This window comes from Aedes albopictus, chromosome 3, assembly GCF_035046485.1.
Source record: "Aedes albopictus strain Foshan chromosome 3, AalbF5, whole genome shotgun sequence".
Classification (NCBI taxonomy): domain Eukaryota; kingdom Metazoa; phylum Arthropoda; class Insecta; order Diptera; family Culicidae; genus Aedes; species Aedes albopictus.
Window position 1 is genome coordinate 359,679,107 of NC_085138.1, and position 16,651 is coordinate 359,695,757.

At 43.7% G+C, this 16,651-nt stretch overlaps 1 protein-coding gene across 2 annotated transcripts in view; it reads right to left on the reverse strand.

Moving 5' to 3' along the window:
* Positions 1-16,651, reverse strand: part of LOC109428969 (protein sax-3) — a 109,808-nt gene that overhangs the window by 64,886 nt on the left and 28,271 nt on the right. For both annotated transcript variants that reach the window (XM_062855383.1, XM_062855382.1), the window contains exons 2-3: positions 6,101-6,378; positions 5,830-6,037 (exon numbers count right to left, since the gene is read on the reverse strand). In XM_062855383.1, coding sequence (XP_062711367.1) covers positions 5,830-6,037; positions 6,101-6,247 — 355 coding nt within the window. In that variant the 5' untranslated portion in view covers positions 6,248-6,378. The remainder of the gene's footprint in view (positions 1-5,829; positions 6,038-6,100; positions 6,379-16,651) is intronic.

Genomic DNA, 16,651 nt, shown 5'->3' on the forward strand with positions numbered 1-16,651 from the left:
AATATTTATGGATCTCGTGACTCAGCACTATGTAGTTACAAAATGTCAACAATGCTTAATGTCATAACTAGAAAAGTTAGAGTGAACCATCTTTAGGTACCTTCCAGTATGAAGTAGTGTTCAGCTAAAACATCATGATTTAAACACCCATTGAACTTTGTAAACATCAAAACCGTTCATTTGAAAGTTCAATTGAAATAATTTATTCCATCCAGGTTCAGAACTAATGTTGGCGATTGTTTTAAAACATTCATAAACTAAAATAAACTTTCAACAAGGTGGAACATGAATAAAATTCCAAAATATGGCAGTCCTTAATTATATTTTAAAATCACGTGCAAAAATGCAAAAAAAATGAGTTGAAATTTAAAAATGAGCTCGTTACGTAATTAATAAATGACTCATTTCGACAATTTTTATCAGAAACATCATGAAATAAAAATAAATAATACAAGGTTTAGTTAATTTCAACTGTTGCAAGTTACCCCATAGTGGTTGTCGAATAAGATAATGATTTTTTACATTATTTTGTCGACAAGTTTTTCAAATTTCATCATTCAGCCAAGCTTACTATTAGGTACCCTAACTACAAACAAGGTCATCAGACTTATTGCACTTACCATAGGAGAGAGGTAAAGCACGATTTTCACACTTGTTTTTATGGCAAAAATGAGCAAATCGTTTTAACAGTGTAGCTAAACAATAAACTAAGAAACAAAACTGATTTTTCCACTAAAACGATCTTTAGTATACATAATTTCGATAACCGAAATAGTTGAGCATACTAGCTTTCATTATTATGAGAAAATAGTTCTCATTTAATGCATGGCATCGTGTTGCAAGTTACACCGCTGTTGCAAGTAACCCCGTTTGACGGTAATATAAAAAAACCTTCAAGTAATCTTGGAGAAATTCTTGGAAGCATCCCTAGGAAAGATGATAGAAGGTTTTATGAAATTTCTAAAGGAATACCTGAATAAATTTTTGATGAGATGAGAGGAATTTTGGGAGGAGATCTTGGAAAAAAAATGGATGAAATCTCTTGAAGAATTCCTGTAGGTATTTCGGACGGAATTTCTGGAGGAATCTCTGGAGGGGTTCCTGGAGGATATTCTGGAAGAATTTCTAAAGCAATTTCTGGAGCAATCTCTGGTGGAAATCCTGGAGGATTTTTGGCGGAATCCCTGAAGGAATTCCTGGAGGAGAAATCCCTGGAGCAATCTTGGAGGAATCCCTGCAGGTGCTTCTAAAGAAAACCTTGGAAGAATTCATGGAAGAACCGCAGCATTAATTCCTGGTGGAAGTTCTAGAGGAATCTCTAGAGCAATTCAAGAGGAATCGCTAGAGATACTCTGGGAGAAATCCGTGGAGAACTTTCTGAAGAAATCCTTTTAAGGGGAATTACCAGACGAAGTTCTGGAAGAATTCCTGGAGGAATCCTTGAAGAAATTTCTAGAGAAATTTCTAGAGGAATCCCTGGAAGACTCCCTTGAGGAATCCCTGATGAAATCTCTGTAGGAACTCCTGGACAAATTCCTTGGGGAGTGTCTAGAGGAGTTCTTGGAGAAATCCCTGGAGGAGTTCCTGAATGAAACCCTGGAGGAATTCTTTGAGGAATCCCTGGAAGAATTCCAGGAGAAGAAAACCCTAGGAATCCTTGGAGGAATTTCTGAAGAAATCCCTGAGAGAATTCCTTAAAGAACCGCAGTATGAATCCGTGGAGAAATTCTTTGAGAAATTCTAAAGGAATTACCAGACGAATTTTGGTAAGAATTCCTGGAGGAATCCTTGGAGGAATTACTGGAGAAATTCCTCGATGAATCCCTGAAGAAATTTCTGTAGGAACATTTGGACGAATTCCTTAGGGAGTGTCTAGAGGAATTCTTGGAGGAGTTCCTGAAGGAAGCCCTGGAGGAATCCCTGGAAGTATTTTTGGAGGAAAAATCCCTAGAGGAATTCTTGGAGGAGTCCCTAGAGGAATTTATAAAGAAATCCCTGAAAGAATTTCTGAAAGAACAGCAGTGCTGGTAATTCTGGAGGAATCTCTAGAGAAATTCTGGGAGGAATTCGTAGAAAAATTTCTGGAGAAATCATTTGAGAAATTTCTAGAGGAATTACCAGACGAAGTTCTGGAAGAATTCCTGGAGGAATCCTTGGAAGAATTTCTAGAGAAACTTCTGGAGGAATCCCTGGAAAAATCCCTGGAAGAATCCCTAGAGGAATCCCTGAAGAAATCTCTGTAGGAACTCCTGGAAAAAAATCCTTGGGGAGTGTCTTGGAGGAATCCCTGGAGGAGTTTCTGGATAAAGCCCTGGAGGAATTCTTTGAGGAATCCCTGGAGGTATTTCTGAAGGAATACCCTAAAGAATTTCTGGAAGAATTTCTGAAGAAATTCCTGAAAGAATTCCTTAAAGAACTGCAGTATTAATTCCTGGTGAAAATTCTGGAAGAATCTCTAGAGAAATTCTGGGAGGAATCCGTGGAGAAATTTCTTGAGAAATCAATTCAGATATTTCTAGAAGAATTACCAGACGAAGTTCTGGGAGAATTCCTGGAGGAATTTCTAGAGAAATCCCTGGAGGAATCCTTAGATGAATTCCTAGAGGAATCCCTGAAGTAATCGCTGTAGGAAACCTTGGAGGAATCCCTGGAAGAATTCCTGGAGAGGTAATCCCTACAGGAATTCTTGGAGGAATCCCTGAAGGTATTTCTGAAGGAATGCCCGAAAGAATTTCTGGAAGAATCCTAGTATAAAAGTTCTGGTGGAAATCCTGGAGGAAACTTTAGAGAAATTCTGAGAGAAATCCGTGGAGAAATTTCTGGAGAAATTCCTGAAGGAATCCCTGGATGAATCACTGGAGGAATCCCTGGAGAAATCTCTGTAAAACTCCTGGACAAATTCCTTGAGGTATGTCCTGGAAGACTCGCTGGAGGACTCCTTAGAGAAATCCCTTGGGGAAGTCCTGGAGGAATCCCTGGACCCAAGTTACACACTTGTCACGAAAGAGTTACGGCAACGCAGGTTTATGTTGCGCGGAAGTCACTGTAACTTGCTAGAAGTAAGTCACAGTGGCTTCAGCGTAACAAAAACGTGCACCACCATGACTTTTCTGTGACAAGTGTGTTACTAGTAGAGGATCTACTGTAGGAATTCCTGTACGTATTTCTGTAAAAACTTCCATAGGAACTCCTGGAGAATTCCTAGTGGAATCTCTGAAGGAATTCCTGGTGAAATCCCTGGAAAAACTCCTGGAAGAATCTCAAGAGGAATCTCTAAAAAAAACACTGGCGGAATTCTTGCTGGAATCCTGAGACAATTCAGGGAGGGATTCTCTAAAGAATCACTGTAGCAATTTCAGGAGGAATGCCTGTAGGAATCTCTGGAGGAACTTTTAGAGGGATCTCCACAGAAATTCCAGGAAAACCCCTGCAGAAATATCCGAAGGAATCCATGGAGGACATCCCAAGAGAGCTCTCTTAACGAGCTCACGGAAAATTTCTGTAGGAATCCCTGAAAAAAAAAAGTGAAAGCATTTATGTCTACAGTAATTTCTAGACGATTTTTTTTAAGAAATCCTTGGATGGACTTTTAAAAGTTTTTTTTTGTGAATTGTTTGAGTTTTTGAAAAATCTCTGATAAAATTTTCTACAAGAATTCCTGAAGAAATGTCTGCAGAAATACTTCGAATAATTCAGGAAGAAATTGTAAGAGAAATCTTTAGCGGATTTTTTAAAGGAATATATGAGGACATCCCTGAAGAAAGTTTTTTCGAAATACCTGCAGAAATACCCAAAAGGATCTCTGGTGAAATTTTTTCGGCAATCTTTGGAAAAACTTCTGAAGGAAAACCTCGAAAAAGCATTTGAACAAACACTGGAGGAAGACCTAAAGATTTCCCTGGAGAAATTCCCGGAGGGATGTCTGGAAAATCCCTAGAGAAGAATCCTTGAAGGAAGCTAAGAGAAAATTCCTGGAAGAATTCATCGACGCATCCTTTCATAAATATATGTAAAGCTTTCTGAAGGAATCGTGGGAGGAATTTATGAAGCATTTCTTCGAACGAGTCCTGAAACAATCACTGTCGAAACCCTGCAAGACGACCATGGAGGAATTCACGAAGGAGAAGTCTCTTGAGGAATTCCTGAAGGTGTTCCTGGAGGAGTTCATAAAGAAATCCCAGGTTTTTTGCTTTTAGCATGACGTTTGTTTGAGTTGTATACCGGCAGGAATCTTTGAAGAAACGTTTGGAAGAATCTCTGAAAAAAATCCTGGAAAAAAACATCAAAAGAATTCTTGTGGAAATCACTGAAGATTTTTTTTTAATTTCTGCAGTTTTTTCAGAAGGAGTTACTGATGACGCCCACTGAGGAATTCCTATCCGAAGTCCCTGTTCGAGTTCTTGGTAAAATTATCAGAAGAAGTCTATAAGGAATGCCTGGAAAACTCATCGAAGTTAATGGTGGAAAAGTTCTCAAATGAATTACTGGAGTTATTTTCACGGAAGTTTCTGCAGAAACCTCTTAAGAAGATCCTAAAAAATCTTCGAATGAATTCCTGAAGAAATTCTTTTAAGGAATCTTCAAAGGAATTTTTGTGAAAATCCTTGGGAGAATTCCTTCAGAAATCTCCGAACTTGCTTAAAGTCCCTGTAGGATTTCCCTGTAGGATTAAATCTTCGAAATAATTGCTAGAGTTATCCCCGAAGAATGTTTGAAGAATTCTTCCAGGAATTCAAGAATTCAAAAATCCTCAATATAATTCCTGGACGAATTATAAGTGTTCTGCCGGGAGGAGTCCCCAAAAAGATTGATGAAGAACTTCCCGGTGAAATTCTTGGCCATGTTTCACATTGGGGTTTGAAGATTAATATAACACAAACTGGAAATTTTCGTGGCACCTTACATGATGAACTTCTCATTTTTTGTTTATACAATTTACATAACATATAAATAAATCCTAATGATATGGAATGCGCTCACCAATGAATTATCATTCCCTATGTCTACCGGAAAACAAAACCAAAAGAAACTAGTGGATTTGGGTCAGATATTCACTACAGGCGTACATACTCTTAATCGGAAGAATTTGTAATTATCAGCTCATCGGTCAACATTGTTGTAAACCTGAACTTCATCCAACGGAAGGCAACACTTAAACCATTGCTATTCCATCAATTGTGCTACATTGTGCAACAGTTCATGTAATGTAGCTAACTGTTTCCTCCACGAACATAATCGCGTGCCTTGGCAACTGCGTTAGCCGAAGCCTCACCCGCAACTTGGCACACACAAACAACTAAATTACCGGTTCCGTCACTCGAAAACTGTATCCATAAACATGGAAATGAGCGGTACCATGAGCCCACAAAAAAACCAACCGCTCTGGTTCCAACGAACCACTTGTTGCTCCGCATTGATCTCCTCCTTCTAGGTAGAGGATTATGGGATAAAATGTGCAAATGTACAAAAGCAAATATAGGCCAATGAAGTATTTATACCCATCACAAATACCTAACGCATAAACTTGTCCAGTTGCAGCAATTCTCACGGTTTACTGTGGCCGAGCGAATGCATAATCATCTCCTTCACTTCTCTTCTGATTGACCTGCATTGATCCGGTTAGTACAAAGGAATCTTGTTTAAATTCCTATCAGCACACTTCGTACCAATCTCCCTAGACCCAGACATTTCCGTCAGTCATTCAGTCAACCGCCAACCAAGTCGGTCATGCAAACCGGCAATTTCCAATCGAGACGATGACGAAGACTGACGGACGGCTAATAATCTTAACCTTCACCATGTAACATGGTCCACATTCATCGTACTTACCGTCAATTTTCAGCGTTCCACCTTGAACGATGGTGAAGCGTGGCCCAAGGGCGGTAATATCGGTGGTGTTCTTCTTCCAGTAGATTTTCGGACTTGTGGGACCAGACCCGCGACAAGGAAGCATGGCTACGCTGCCCCGCGGTAGGGTCTGATTCGATGGGACTTCTTGTAGAACAGGTGGAGGACTGCTGTCAAACGAACTAGTGACCTGTCATGAGATAGGAAACTTTGTTGAAGAATTTGATGATTTTAAGGACGGTGTCTCAAGTACCTGAAGATAAGCCCTGCTAGTGGTAGATCCGGCCACGCTCAAGGCCGAGCAGACGAAGTAACCGTCGTCCTCCTTCTGGGCTCCCCGGACCTGGAGGGATCCTTGACTGGAGATGTGAATGTTGCCGTAGGTATTGTTGGGGAACATCAAGGTTTGGGAGCCCTCTTTGGTCCAGAACACAGATGGCGGTGGATTACCGGAGGCCGTGCACTTGAAAGTGGCTACCCCGTTCAGGTTCGTCCGCTGATCTTGAGGCTTGATTATAAACGTTGGAGCAGCTGAAATAGAAAAGAGAACACGAAAAAGACATGTAATGAATGTTGTTTTATCTAGAACAAGAACCGAAACAGCCGAAACTTCTTCCAACAACCGAACGAACCAGACCCGCCGCACCATTAGTCATCACCCGGCCGGCGTCCAAACGACGATGTGGTCCAACAAATGGCGAAACCAATTTCTCGCTGTTCTACATCGTTTTTCGATCGACAACGACGAGGAAATAAATGGTCAGAATATGTGGACCTTCCGTCGTGGTAGGATCGATTGTATCGACTTTTATCCCAACGCGCATCGAACACACCATAAAAGTTATAGTTTTCCATGTTTTCACACAGACACTCGGTTCGGTACTTGTCGTCCACTATCAATAAATTATACCGGGACAGAGTCCGATTTTTTTGCTTTCGTACTCGTCGGACAGTTTTGTTCATGCCCGTTCTGTTACACCACTGTTTCGCATCTTCCTGCACAAAAAAAAGACATGAAAATTGCACTGGTCTGCTGGGTCCGGCCAGGGATCTTCCTTGGGCTTGGACTGGGCTTGGTCGTTTCAATTGCCTGATGGAGGCTGGCGCTTGTTTTTATGATGATGGCACTCCAAACTGAAGATCGGGTGAATGATGGCGGAGAAGGTAGTCGTAAAAACGTAAACGATGCAAGTGCGATGCTGGTGTGGTTCAGATAACTTTTGATAGTGGCTGACTGGATGCTTTAATGATGTCGATTCAGAAGAAATTAAAACGATAGTGTTTGATATCTGAAACACACTTTCCTCGTTTTACCATTATCACTGGAAATTTTATGCCCTTCTTTTAAATAGAGTTTTAAAGGATTTAGGAGGTCTCGTTTGTAGAATTTTAAAGGTTTTCTCTGAATGATTTCAGAGGTCTCCTCTGAAGGATTTAAGAGAACTCCACTGAAGGATTTCAGAGGTCTCCTAGGAAGGATGTCAGAGGTCGCTTCTGAAGGATTTCTGAGGTCTACTCCGAAGGATTTCAGAGGTCTCCTCTGAAGGATTTCATAGGTCTCCTATGAAGGATTTCAGAGGTCGCTTCTGAAGGATTTCAGAGGTCTCCTCTGAAGGATTTCAGAGGTCTCCTCTGAAGGATTTTAGAGGTCTCCTCTGCAGCATTTCAGAGGACTCCTCTGAAGCATTTTAGAGGTCTCCTCTGAAGCATTTCAGGGGTCTCCTCTGAAGCACTTCAGAGGTCTCTTCTGAAGCATTTCAGAGGTCTCCTCTGAAGCATTTCAGAGATCTCCTCTGAAGCATTTCAGAGCTCTCCTCTGAAGCATTTCAGAGGTCTCCTCTGAAGCATTTCAGAGATCTCTTCTGAAGCATTTCAGAGATCTCCTCTGAAGGATTTCAGAGGTCTCCTCTGAAGCAATTCAGAGGTCTCTTGTGAAGCATTTTAGAGGTCTCTTCTGAAGCATTTCAGAGGTCTCCTCTGAAGGATTTCATAGGTCTCTTCTGAAGGATTTCAGAGGTCTTCTATGAAGGATTTCAGAGGTCTCTTCTGAAGGATTTCAGAGGTCTCCTCTGAAGGATTTCTGAGGTCTCCTCTGAAGTATTTCAGAGGTCTCCTCTGAAGGATTTCATAGGTCTCCTCTGAAGGATTTCAGAGGTTGCTTCTGAAGGATTTCAGAGGTCTCCTCTGAAGGATTTTAGAGGTCTCCTCTGCAGCATTTCAGAGGTCTGCTCTGAAGCGTTTTAGAGGTCTCCTCTAAAGCACTTCAGAGGTCTCCTCGGAAGCATTTCAGAGGTCTCCTCTGAAGCATTTCAGAGGTCTCCTCTGAAGCATTTCAGAGGTCTCCTCTGAAGCATTTCAGAGGTCTCCTCTGAAGCATTTCAGAGGTCTCCTCTGAAGCATTTCAGAGCTCTCCTCTGAAGCATTTCAGAGCTCTCCTCTGAAGCATTTCAGAGGTCTCCTCTGAAGCATTTCAGAGATCTCTTCTGAAGCATTTCAGAGATCTCCTCTGAAGGATTTCAGAGGTCTCCTCTGAAGCAATTCAGAGGTCTCTTGTGAAGCATTTTATAGGTCTCTTCTGAAGCATTTCAGAGGTCTCCTCTGAAGGATTTCATAGGTCTCTTCTGAAGGATTTCAGAGGTCTCTTCTGAAGGATTTCAGAGGTCTTCTCTGAAGGATTTCAGAGGTCTCCTCTGAAGGATTTCAGAGGTCTAATCTGAATGATTTCAGAGGTCTCCTCTGAAGCATTTCAAAGGTCTCCTCTAGAGGGAGTCTCCTCTGAAGGATTTCAGAGGTCTCCTCTGAAGCATTTCAGAGGTCTCCTCTGAAGCATTTCAAAGGTCTCCTCTGAAGCGTTTCAGAGGTCTCCTCTGAAGCATTTCAGAGGTCTCCTCTGAAGCATTTCAGAGGTCTCCTCTGAAGCATTTCAGAGGTCTCCTCTGAAGCATTTCAGAGGTCTCCTCTGAAGCATTTCAGAGGTCTCCTCTGAAGCATTTCAGAGGTCTCCTCTGAAGCGTTTCAGAGGTCTCCTCTGAAGCATTTCAGAGGTCTCCTCTGAAGCATTTCAGAGGTCTCCTCTGAAGCATTTCAGAGGTCTCCTCTGAAGCATTTCAGAGGTCTCCTCTGAAGCATTTCAGAGGTCTCCTCTGAAGCATTTCAGAGGTCTCCTCTGAAGCATTTCAGAGGTCTCCTCTGAAGCATTTCAGAGGTCTCCTCTGAAGCATTTCAGAGGTCTCCTCTGAAGGATTTCAGAGGTCTCCTCTGAAGCATTTCAGAGGTCTCCTCTGAAGCGTTTCAGAGGTCTCCTCTGAAGCATTTCAGAGGTCTCCTCTGAAGCATTTCAGAGGTCTCCTCTGAAGCATTTCAGAGGTCTCCTCTGAAGCATTTCAGAGGTCTCCTCTGAAGCATTTCAGAGGTCTCCTCTGAAGCATTTCAGAGGTCTCCTCTGAAGCATTTCAGAGGTCTCCTCTGAAGCATTTCAGAGGTCTCCTCTGAAGCATTTCAGAGGTCTCCTCTGAAGCATTTCAGAGGTCTCCTCTGAAGCATTTCAGAGGTCTCCTCTGAAGCATTTCAGAGGTCTCCTCTGAAGCATTTCAGAGGTCTCCTCTGAAGCATTTCAGAGGTCTCTTCTGAAGCATTTCAGAGGTCTCCTCTGAAGGATTTCAGAGGTCTCCTCTGAAGGATTTCATAGGTCTCCTCTGAAGGATTTCAGAGGTCTCCTCTGAAGGATTTCAGAGGTCTCCTCTGAATGATTTCAGAGGTCTCCTCTGAAGGATTTCAGAGGTCTCCTCTGAAGGATTTCAGAGGTCTCCTCTGAAGGATTTCAGAGGTCTCCTCTGAAGGATTTCAGAGGTCTGCTCTAAAGGATTTCAGAGGTCTGCTCTGAAGGATTTCAGAGTTTACCTCTGATTGATTTCAGAGGTCTCCTCTGAAGGAATTTATAGGTCCGCTCTGAAGGATTACAGACTTAACCTCCGATTGATTTCAGAGGACACCTCTGAAGGATTTCAGAGGTCTCCTCTGAAGGATTTTAGAAGTCACTTTTAAAGGATTTCAGAGGGTTCATCTGAAGATATCAGAGGGTTCCTTTGCAGGATTCCAAAGGTCTCAGAGTTCTCCTATGGAAAATTTAAAAGGCCTTCCTCTGAAGGATTTCAGAGGTCTTCTCTGAAGGATTTCAGAGGTCTCTTCTGAAAGATTTCAGAGGTCTCCTCTGATGGATTTACGAGGTCTTCTATGAAGGATTTCAGAGGTAAACTCTGAAGCATTTCCGAGGTCTCCTCTGAAGGATATCAGAGGTCTCCTCTGAAAGATTCCAAAGGTCTCCTCTGGAAGATTTGAAAGGTCTGCTCTGAAAAATTTACGAGGTCTCCTCTGAAGCATTTCAGAGGTCTGCTCTGAAGGATTTCAGAGGTCTCCTCTGAAGAATTTCAGAGGTCTCCTCTGAAGTATTTCCGAGGTCTCCTCTGAAGGATTTAAGAGGACTCCTTTGAAGGATTTCAGAGGTCTCCTCTGAAGGATTTCAGAGGTCTCCTCTGAGGGATTTCAGAGGTCTCCACTAGAGGGAGTCTCCTCTGAAGGATTTCAGAGGTCTCCTCTGAAGCATTTCAGAGGTCTCCTCTGAAGCATTTCAAAGGTTTCCTCTGGAGAGAGTCTCCTCTGAAGGATTTCAGAGGTCTCCTCTGAAGCGTTTTAGAGGTCTCCTCTGAAGCATTTCAGAGGTCTTCTCTGAAGGATTTCAGAGGTCTCCTCTGAAGCATTTCAGAGGTCTTCTCTGAAGTATTTCAGAGGTCTCCTCTAAAGCATTTCAGAGGTCACCTCTGAAGCATTTCAGAGGTCTCCTCTGAAGCATTTCAAAGGTCTCCTCTAGAGGGAGTCTCATCTGAAGGATTTCATAGGTCTCCTCTGAAGCATTTCAGAGGTCTCCTCTGAAGCGTTTCAGAGGTCCCTTCTGAAGCATTTCAGAGGTCTCCTCTGAAGCATTTTAGAGATCTCTTCTGAAGCATTTCAGAGATCTCCTCTGAAGGATTTCAGAGGTCTCCTCTGAAGCAATTCAGAGGTCTCTTGTGAAGCATTTTAGAGATCTCCTCTGAAGCATTTCAGAGGTCTCCTCCGAAGGATTTCAGAGATCTCTTCTGAAGGATTTCAGAGGTCTTCTATGAAGGATTTCAGAGGTCTCTTCTGAAGGATTTCAGAGGTCTTCTCTGAAGGATTTCAGAGGTCTCCTCTGAAGGATTTCAGAGGTCTAATCTGAATGATTTCAGAGGTCTCCTCTGAAGCATTTCAAAGGTATCCTCTAGAGGGAGTCTCCTCTGAAGGATTTCAGAGGTCTCCTCTGAAGCATTTCAGAGGTCTCCTCTGAAGCATTTCAAAGTTCTCCTCTGGAGAGAGTCTCCTCTGAAGGATTTCAGAGGTCTCCTCTGAAGCGTTTTAGAGGTCTCCTCTGAAGCATTTCAGAGGTCTCCTCTGAAGCTTTTCAGAGGTCTCTTCTGAAGCATTTCAGAGGTCTCTTCTGAAAGATTTCAGAGGTCTGCTCTAAAGGATTTCAGAGGTCTGCTCTGAAGGATTTCAGAGTTTACCTCTGATTGATTTCAGAGGTCTCCTCTGAAGGAATTTATAGGTCCGCTCTGAAGGATTACAGACTTTACCTCCGATTGATTTCAGAGGACACCTCTGAAGGATTTCAGAGGTCTCCTCTGAAGGATTTTAGAAGTCACTTTTAAAGAATTTCAGAGGGTTCATCTGAAGATATCAGAGGGTTCCTTTGCAGGATTCCAAAGCTCTCAGAGTTCTCCTATGGAAAATTTAAAAGGCCTTCCTCTGAAGGATTTCAGAGGTCTTCTCTGAAGGATTTCAGAGGTCTTCTCTAAAGGATTTCAGAGGTCTCTTCTGAAAGATTTCAGAGGTCTCCTCTGATGGATTTACGAGGTCTTCAATGAAGGATTTCAGAGGTAACCTCTGAAGGATTTCCGAGGTCTCCTCTGAAGCATTTCAGAGGTCTGCTCTGAAGGATTTCAGAGGTCTCCTCTGAAGGATTCCAGAGGTCTCCTCTGAAGCATTTCAAAGGTCGCCTCTAGAGGGAGTCTCATCTGAAGGATTTCAGAGGTCTCCTCTGAAGCATTTCAGAGGTCTCCTCTGAAGCGTTTCAGAGGTCTCTTCTGAAGCATTTCAGAGGTCTCTAAAGGATTTCGGAGGTCTCCTCTGATGCATTTCAGAGGTCTCCTCTGAAGCATTTCAGATCTCCTCTGAAGCATTTCAGAGGTCTCCTCTAAAGCATTTCAGAGGTCTGCTCTAAAGCATTTCAGAGGTCTCCTCTGAAGCATTTCAGAGGTCTCCTCTGAAGCATTTCAAAGGTCGCCTCTAGAGGGAGTCTTATCTGAAGGATTTCAGGGGTCTCCTCTGAAACATTTCAGAGGTCTCCTCTGAAGCGTTTCAGAGGTCTCTTCTGAAGCATTTCAGAGGTCTCCTTTGAAGCATTTTAGAGGTCTCCTCTGAAGCATTTCAGGGGTCTCCTCTAAAGGATTTCGGAGGTCTCCTCTGAAGCATTTCAGAGGTCTCCTCTGAAGCATTTCAGAGGTCTCCTCTGAAGCATTTCAGAGGTCTCCTCTGAAGCGTTTCAGATGTCTCCTCTGAAGCATTTCAGAGGTCTCCTCTGAAGCATTTCAGGGGTCTCCTCTGAAGGATTTCGTAGGTCTCCTCTGAAGCATTTCAGAGGTCTCCTCTGAAGGATTTCAGAGGTCTCCTCTGAAGGATTCCAGAGGTCTCCTCTGAAGGATTCGGAGGATTTCGGAGGTCTCCTCTGGAGGATTTTAGAGGTCTTTGAAGGATTTCAGAAGTCGTCTCTGAATTCAGAAATCTCCTCTGAAGGATTTCAGTGGCCTGGAGGAATTTTTGAAGATACAATGCTTGCAAAAAACTTGGAAAGACCTCCGTACGATTTTTTATGTAGAGTAGAAGCCATTACGACCAAAACGACTTATTTTGCTACACTCTACTGTTTTACAGAAATACACAACTTAAACATAAAGCATCTCTTAAATAAAGCTCAAACCCCCTCAGTGATGTATTCCGAAACTTTCCAAAAGTCAACGTTCGGTCGTCGCCACTGTCAGTCAGTACACTCCATAAAAGGACAAGGATCAACAAAGTTTAGCCTTTGTTTTTGCTCCATTGAGATATCAGCCAGCAAGCCGGGAAAGCAGAAGCACAACTTCACCATGAACCAACAAATCTTATTCTTCCACCTTATACAGCTTCCTGCAATTGCTGCAAACAATCGAACGCAACGTAAGCAACGAGTGCGCGCTTGGAGGAAAGGATAAAAGCACACGCCGAAAAAAAAGTTGTCAAAAGGTAGCCAAGGAGGACAAAACACGAACCAGATAATGTCTGCTGCTGCACTGCCGCCACCGCGCCGTCGTTGCTATGTCCACCGAGGAAGGTACCTCTGCAGTCTACATACTACCGAACAACCATTTAGTTGCTTCTGCTTTTTTTCGTCAGGCTCCTCTCAGCACGACAACCGACCCAGGGCGCGGTCATTGTCCACTTGGAACTTCGGCATCGGAGGATGGACGCAGCCAGCATAGCGGGGAATGGAGCTTCGATTACGTTCCGACAGTTGAAGTTGTTTTTTTGCTTTTGCTGATGTCACGGCAGAATCTTTTCTCGATTGGAAGCGAGTTTGGCAAACGGTAACAAGCAATTTAACAACTACCGATCGTGTCCTCCGCCGAATCTGAGCGAAGTTTTCTTTTTGGAACGGGAAGTCTCTTTAGGGGTTTATACACACTTCATTTGAATAAGGTAAAATAGGAAAAATATAACACTGGACATTGCTTCGCAGATTTAAATTTTGTCTTGAATTTTACTAATAAATTCAAAAGTCAGTCTCATTCATCAGCTGAATATAAAAATAACAGTGTAGAACTTCATACTCCGACTTTTACATGAAGGGTCATGGAGAAGTTCCTTCAAAAACAGTTGAAACGTACTTAACGTTGACCGTTGTTGTCGATGACCAAGCAACCTCACACGGTAACAGAATTTACTCATGCTTGAGCTAAACTGGAGTAACTATTATATTCTCAATTTGTTCAAATCTGAAAAAAGCCTCCCAACCACTCACACGAATCGATTTATTCTCCGCCACTTTTGGCAAATCCAACCCATCATCAAGCGGGCTCCCGAAAGTAACAGCCAATCAACCAAGAGTGAAGCCTCAATCCGAAAACGCTCTCAAGTTGATCATTTTTCACTTGCACATTTAAACTTTTTTCCTACCCAGAATAGGAAAATTCGTGCTAGTAGCTCCCGAAAAAAAAGCGAAAGAACTCAACCAGCAGAGAAGTAGCTCCAAGATTTACGACCTCCAGGACCCGTCAACCAGCAGCAGGACTCTCCCATCCACTGCATTGGCACTGCTGACTGTGATAGGAAAGCACACGGAAAAGCATACGGAAATCCGCACACACTCAGCCATTTCATTGGACTTATCTCGTCTCACATTCGTTTCCGCCGAGAATCGGGCTCCTTTCAACAGCCAGCCAGCCACCCAGAGCCAGTGAGTGCAGGGTGCGGGACCACCGAAATCTTCGCCCTAATTTATGGTGGCAGCTCAGGCTCAGCGGGGGATGGGACACGTGGGAGCCAGCATATTCCTTCGTTGTGCATTTTTACAAGTTTTATGGTCCGAATAGTCGGCAAATGTGTGTGATAGTGGTGCCGGGTTGGTTGATACCGGTTTTTCGTAGAAACGTTGACAATGGTGAACAATCCGATTGCGCTTAGACGAGACGATTGGCCCGTAATTGGTCTTTGATGGTTCACATTTGTAATTCATCAGGAGCAGTCAGGATGACGCCTCGCTGTGGTTTCTTACCGATGCACAGTGGGGCATACATTTAAATTTGGCGAACAAATTTGAACGAACACCTGCCTTATACGGCTGTTATATAGTTACCAAGATGTTGGAAGTATTTACCATCTCTCACTGGTTGCACAGCTACCGTGAAACTGACATCAGGGATATATTTCCTGTAACATCCCTGAAACTCTTGGGATCCCCTGAAACGCGTTCGAAACACCCTGATGATGATCCAAGGAAAACCTCTTTTTTTGTTTATGTTAAAGAGATTTTTAGAGCTAAGCTATTTCATCACGGCTATGGCGCGAACCACTCCTGGTAGCTGAAATCCCCAGAGACCCCTTGAAACACCTATTGAACGCTCTTGAGACCCCGTGGAACACCATGGAATGCCTTTAAGCCCCCCAAGACCCTTACCTTACTTTACCGATCAGGCTAAGGCCTGAGTGGCCCCTGCTGTACATAGTAGCCGTCTCCATTCCACTCGGTCCAAGGCTGTTTGTCTCCAGTTCCGCACTCTGCGTAGGGTCCGCAGATCGTCCTCCACTTGGTCGAACCACCTAGCTCGCTGCGCCCACGTCTTTTTGTACCGGTCGGATGACTCTCGAGAACCATATTAGTCGGGTTGATATCCGACATCCTGATGACGTGGCCCGCCCACCGTAGCTTCCCGATTTTCGCGGTATGGATGATGGTTGGTTCTCTCAGCAGCTGATGCAGCTCGTGGTTCATTCGCCTTCTCCAAGTCCCGTCTTCCATCTGCACTCCGCCGTAGATGGTACGCAACACCTTCCGTTCGAAAACTCCAAGGGCGCGTTGGTCCTCTGCACGTAGGGTCCATGTTTCGTGCCCATAGGGGACGACCAGTCTAATCAGCGTTTTGTAGATGGTTACCTTCGTGTTACGGCGAACTTTGTTCGATCTAGAATTCTGCGGAGTCCAAAGTAAGAACGATTTCCTGCCACAATGCGCCTCTGAATTTCTCTGCTGGTGTCGTTGTCGGCGGTCACCAGTGAGCCCAAGTACACGAATTCTTCAACCGCCTCGATTTCATCACCGTCGATATAAATTCGGGGTGGCGGGCGCGGTAATTCCTCCCTGGAGCCCTTTGCCATCATGTACTTTGTCTTCGACACATTAATGACTAATCCGATTCGCCTGGCTTCACTCTTTAGTCGGATGTACGTTTCCGCCATCGTCTCAAATTTACGAGCAATAATATCAATATCATCGGTGAAACCAAGCAGCTGAACGGACTTCCACTCGTGTTTATCCCCGCTCTCCTAATTACACCCTCTAACGCAATGTTGAACAACAAGCACGAAAGATCATCAACTTGCCGTAACCCTCTACGATATTCGAAGGACTCGAGAGTGTCCCTGAAACTCGAACTACGCACATCACTCGATTCATCGTCGCCTTGATCAATCGTATCAGTTTATCCGGGAATCCGTATTCGTGCATAATCTGCCATAGCTGTTCTTGGTCGATTGTATCATACGCCGATTTGAAATCGATGAACAAGTGGTGTGTGGGCACGTTGTATTCACGGCATTTCTGCAACACCTGGCGGATGGCGAACATCTGGTCCGTTGTAGCGCGTTCACCCATGAATCCATTCTGATATTACCCCACAAACTCTCTTGCAGTCGGTGATAGACGGCGGCATAAAATTTGAGAGAGTATCTTGTAGGCAGTGCTCAGTAGTGTGATCGCACGGTAGTTTCCGCAATCCATCTTGTCGCCCTTTTTGTTGATGGGACACGGACACACGTTACCTTCCATCCACTCCTCCGGTAGTACTTCCTCCTCCAAAATCTTGGTTGTGACCCAGTGTAGTGCTCTCACCAGTGCTTCTCCACCGTGTTTTAGTAACTCGCTTGGCAGTTGATCTGCTCCAGCGGCTTTGTTGTTTTTCGTCCTGCGCACCTACTCCTAGAT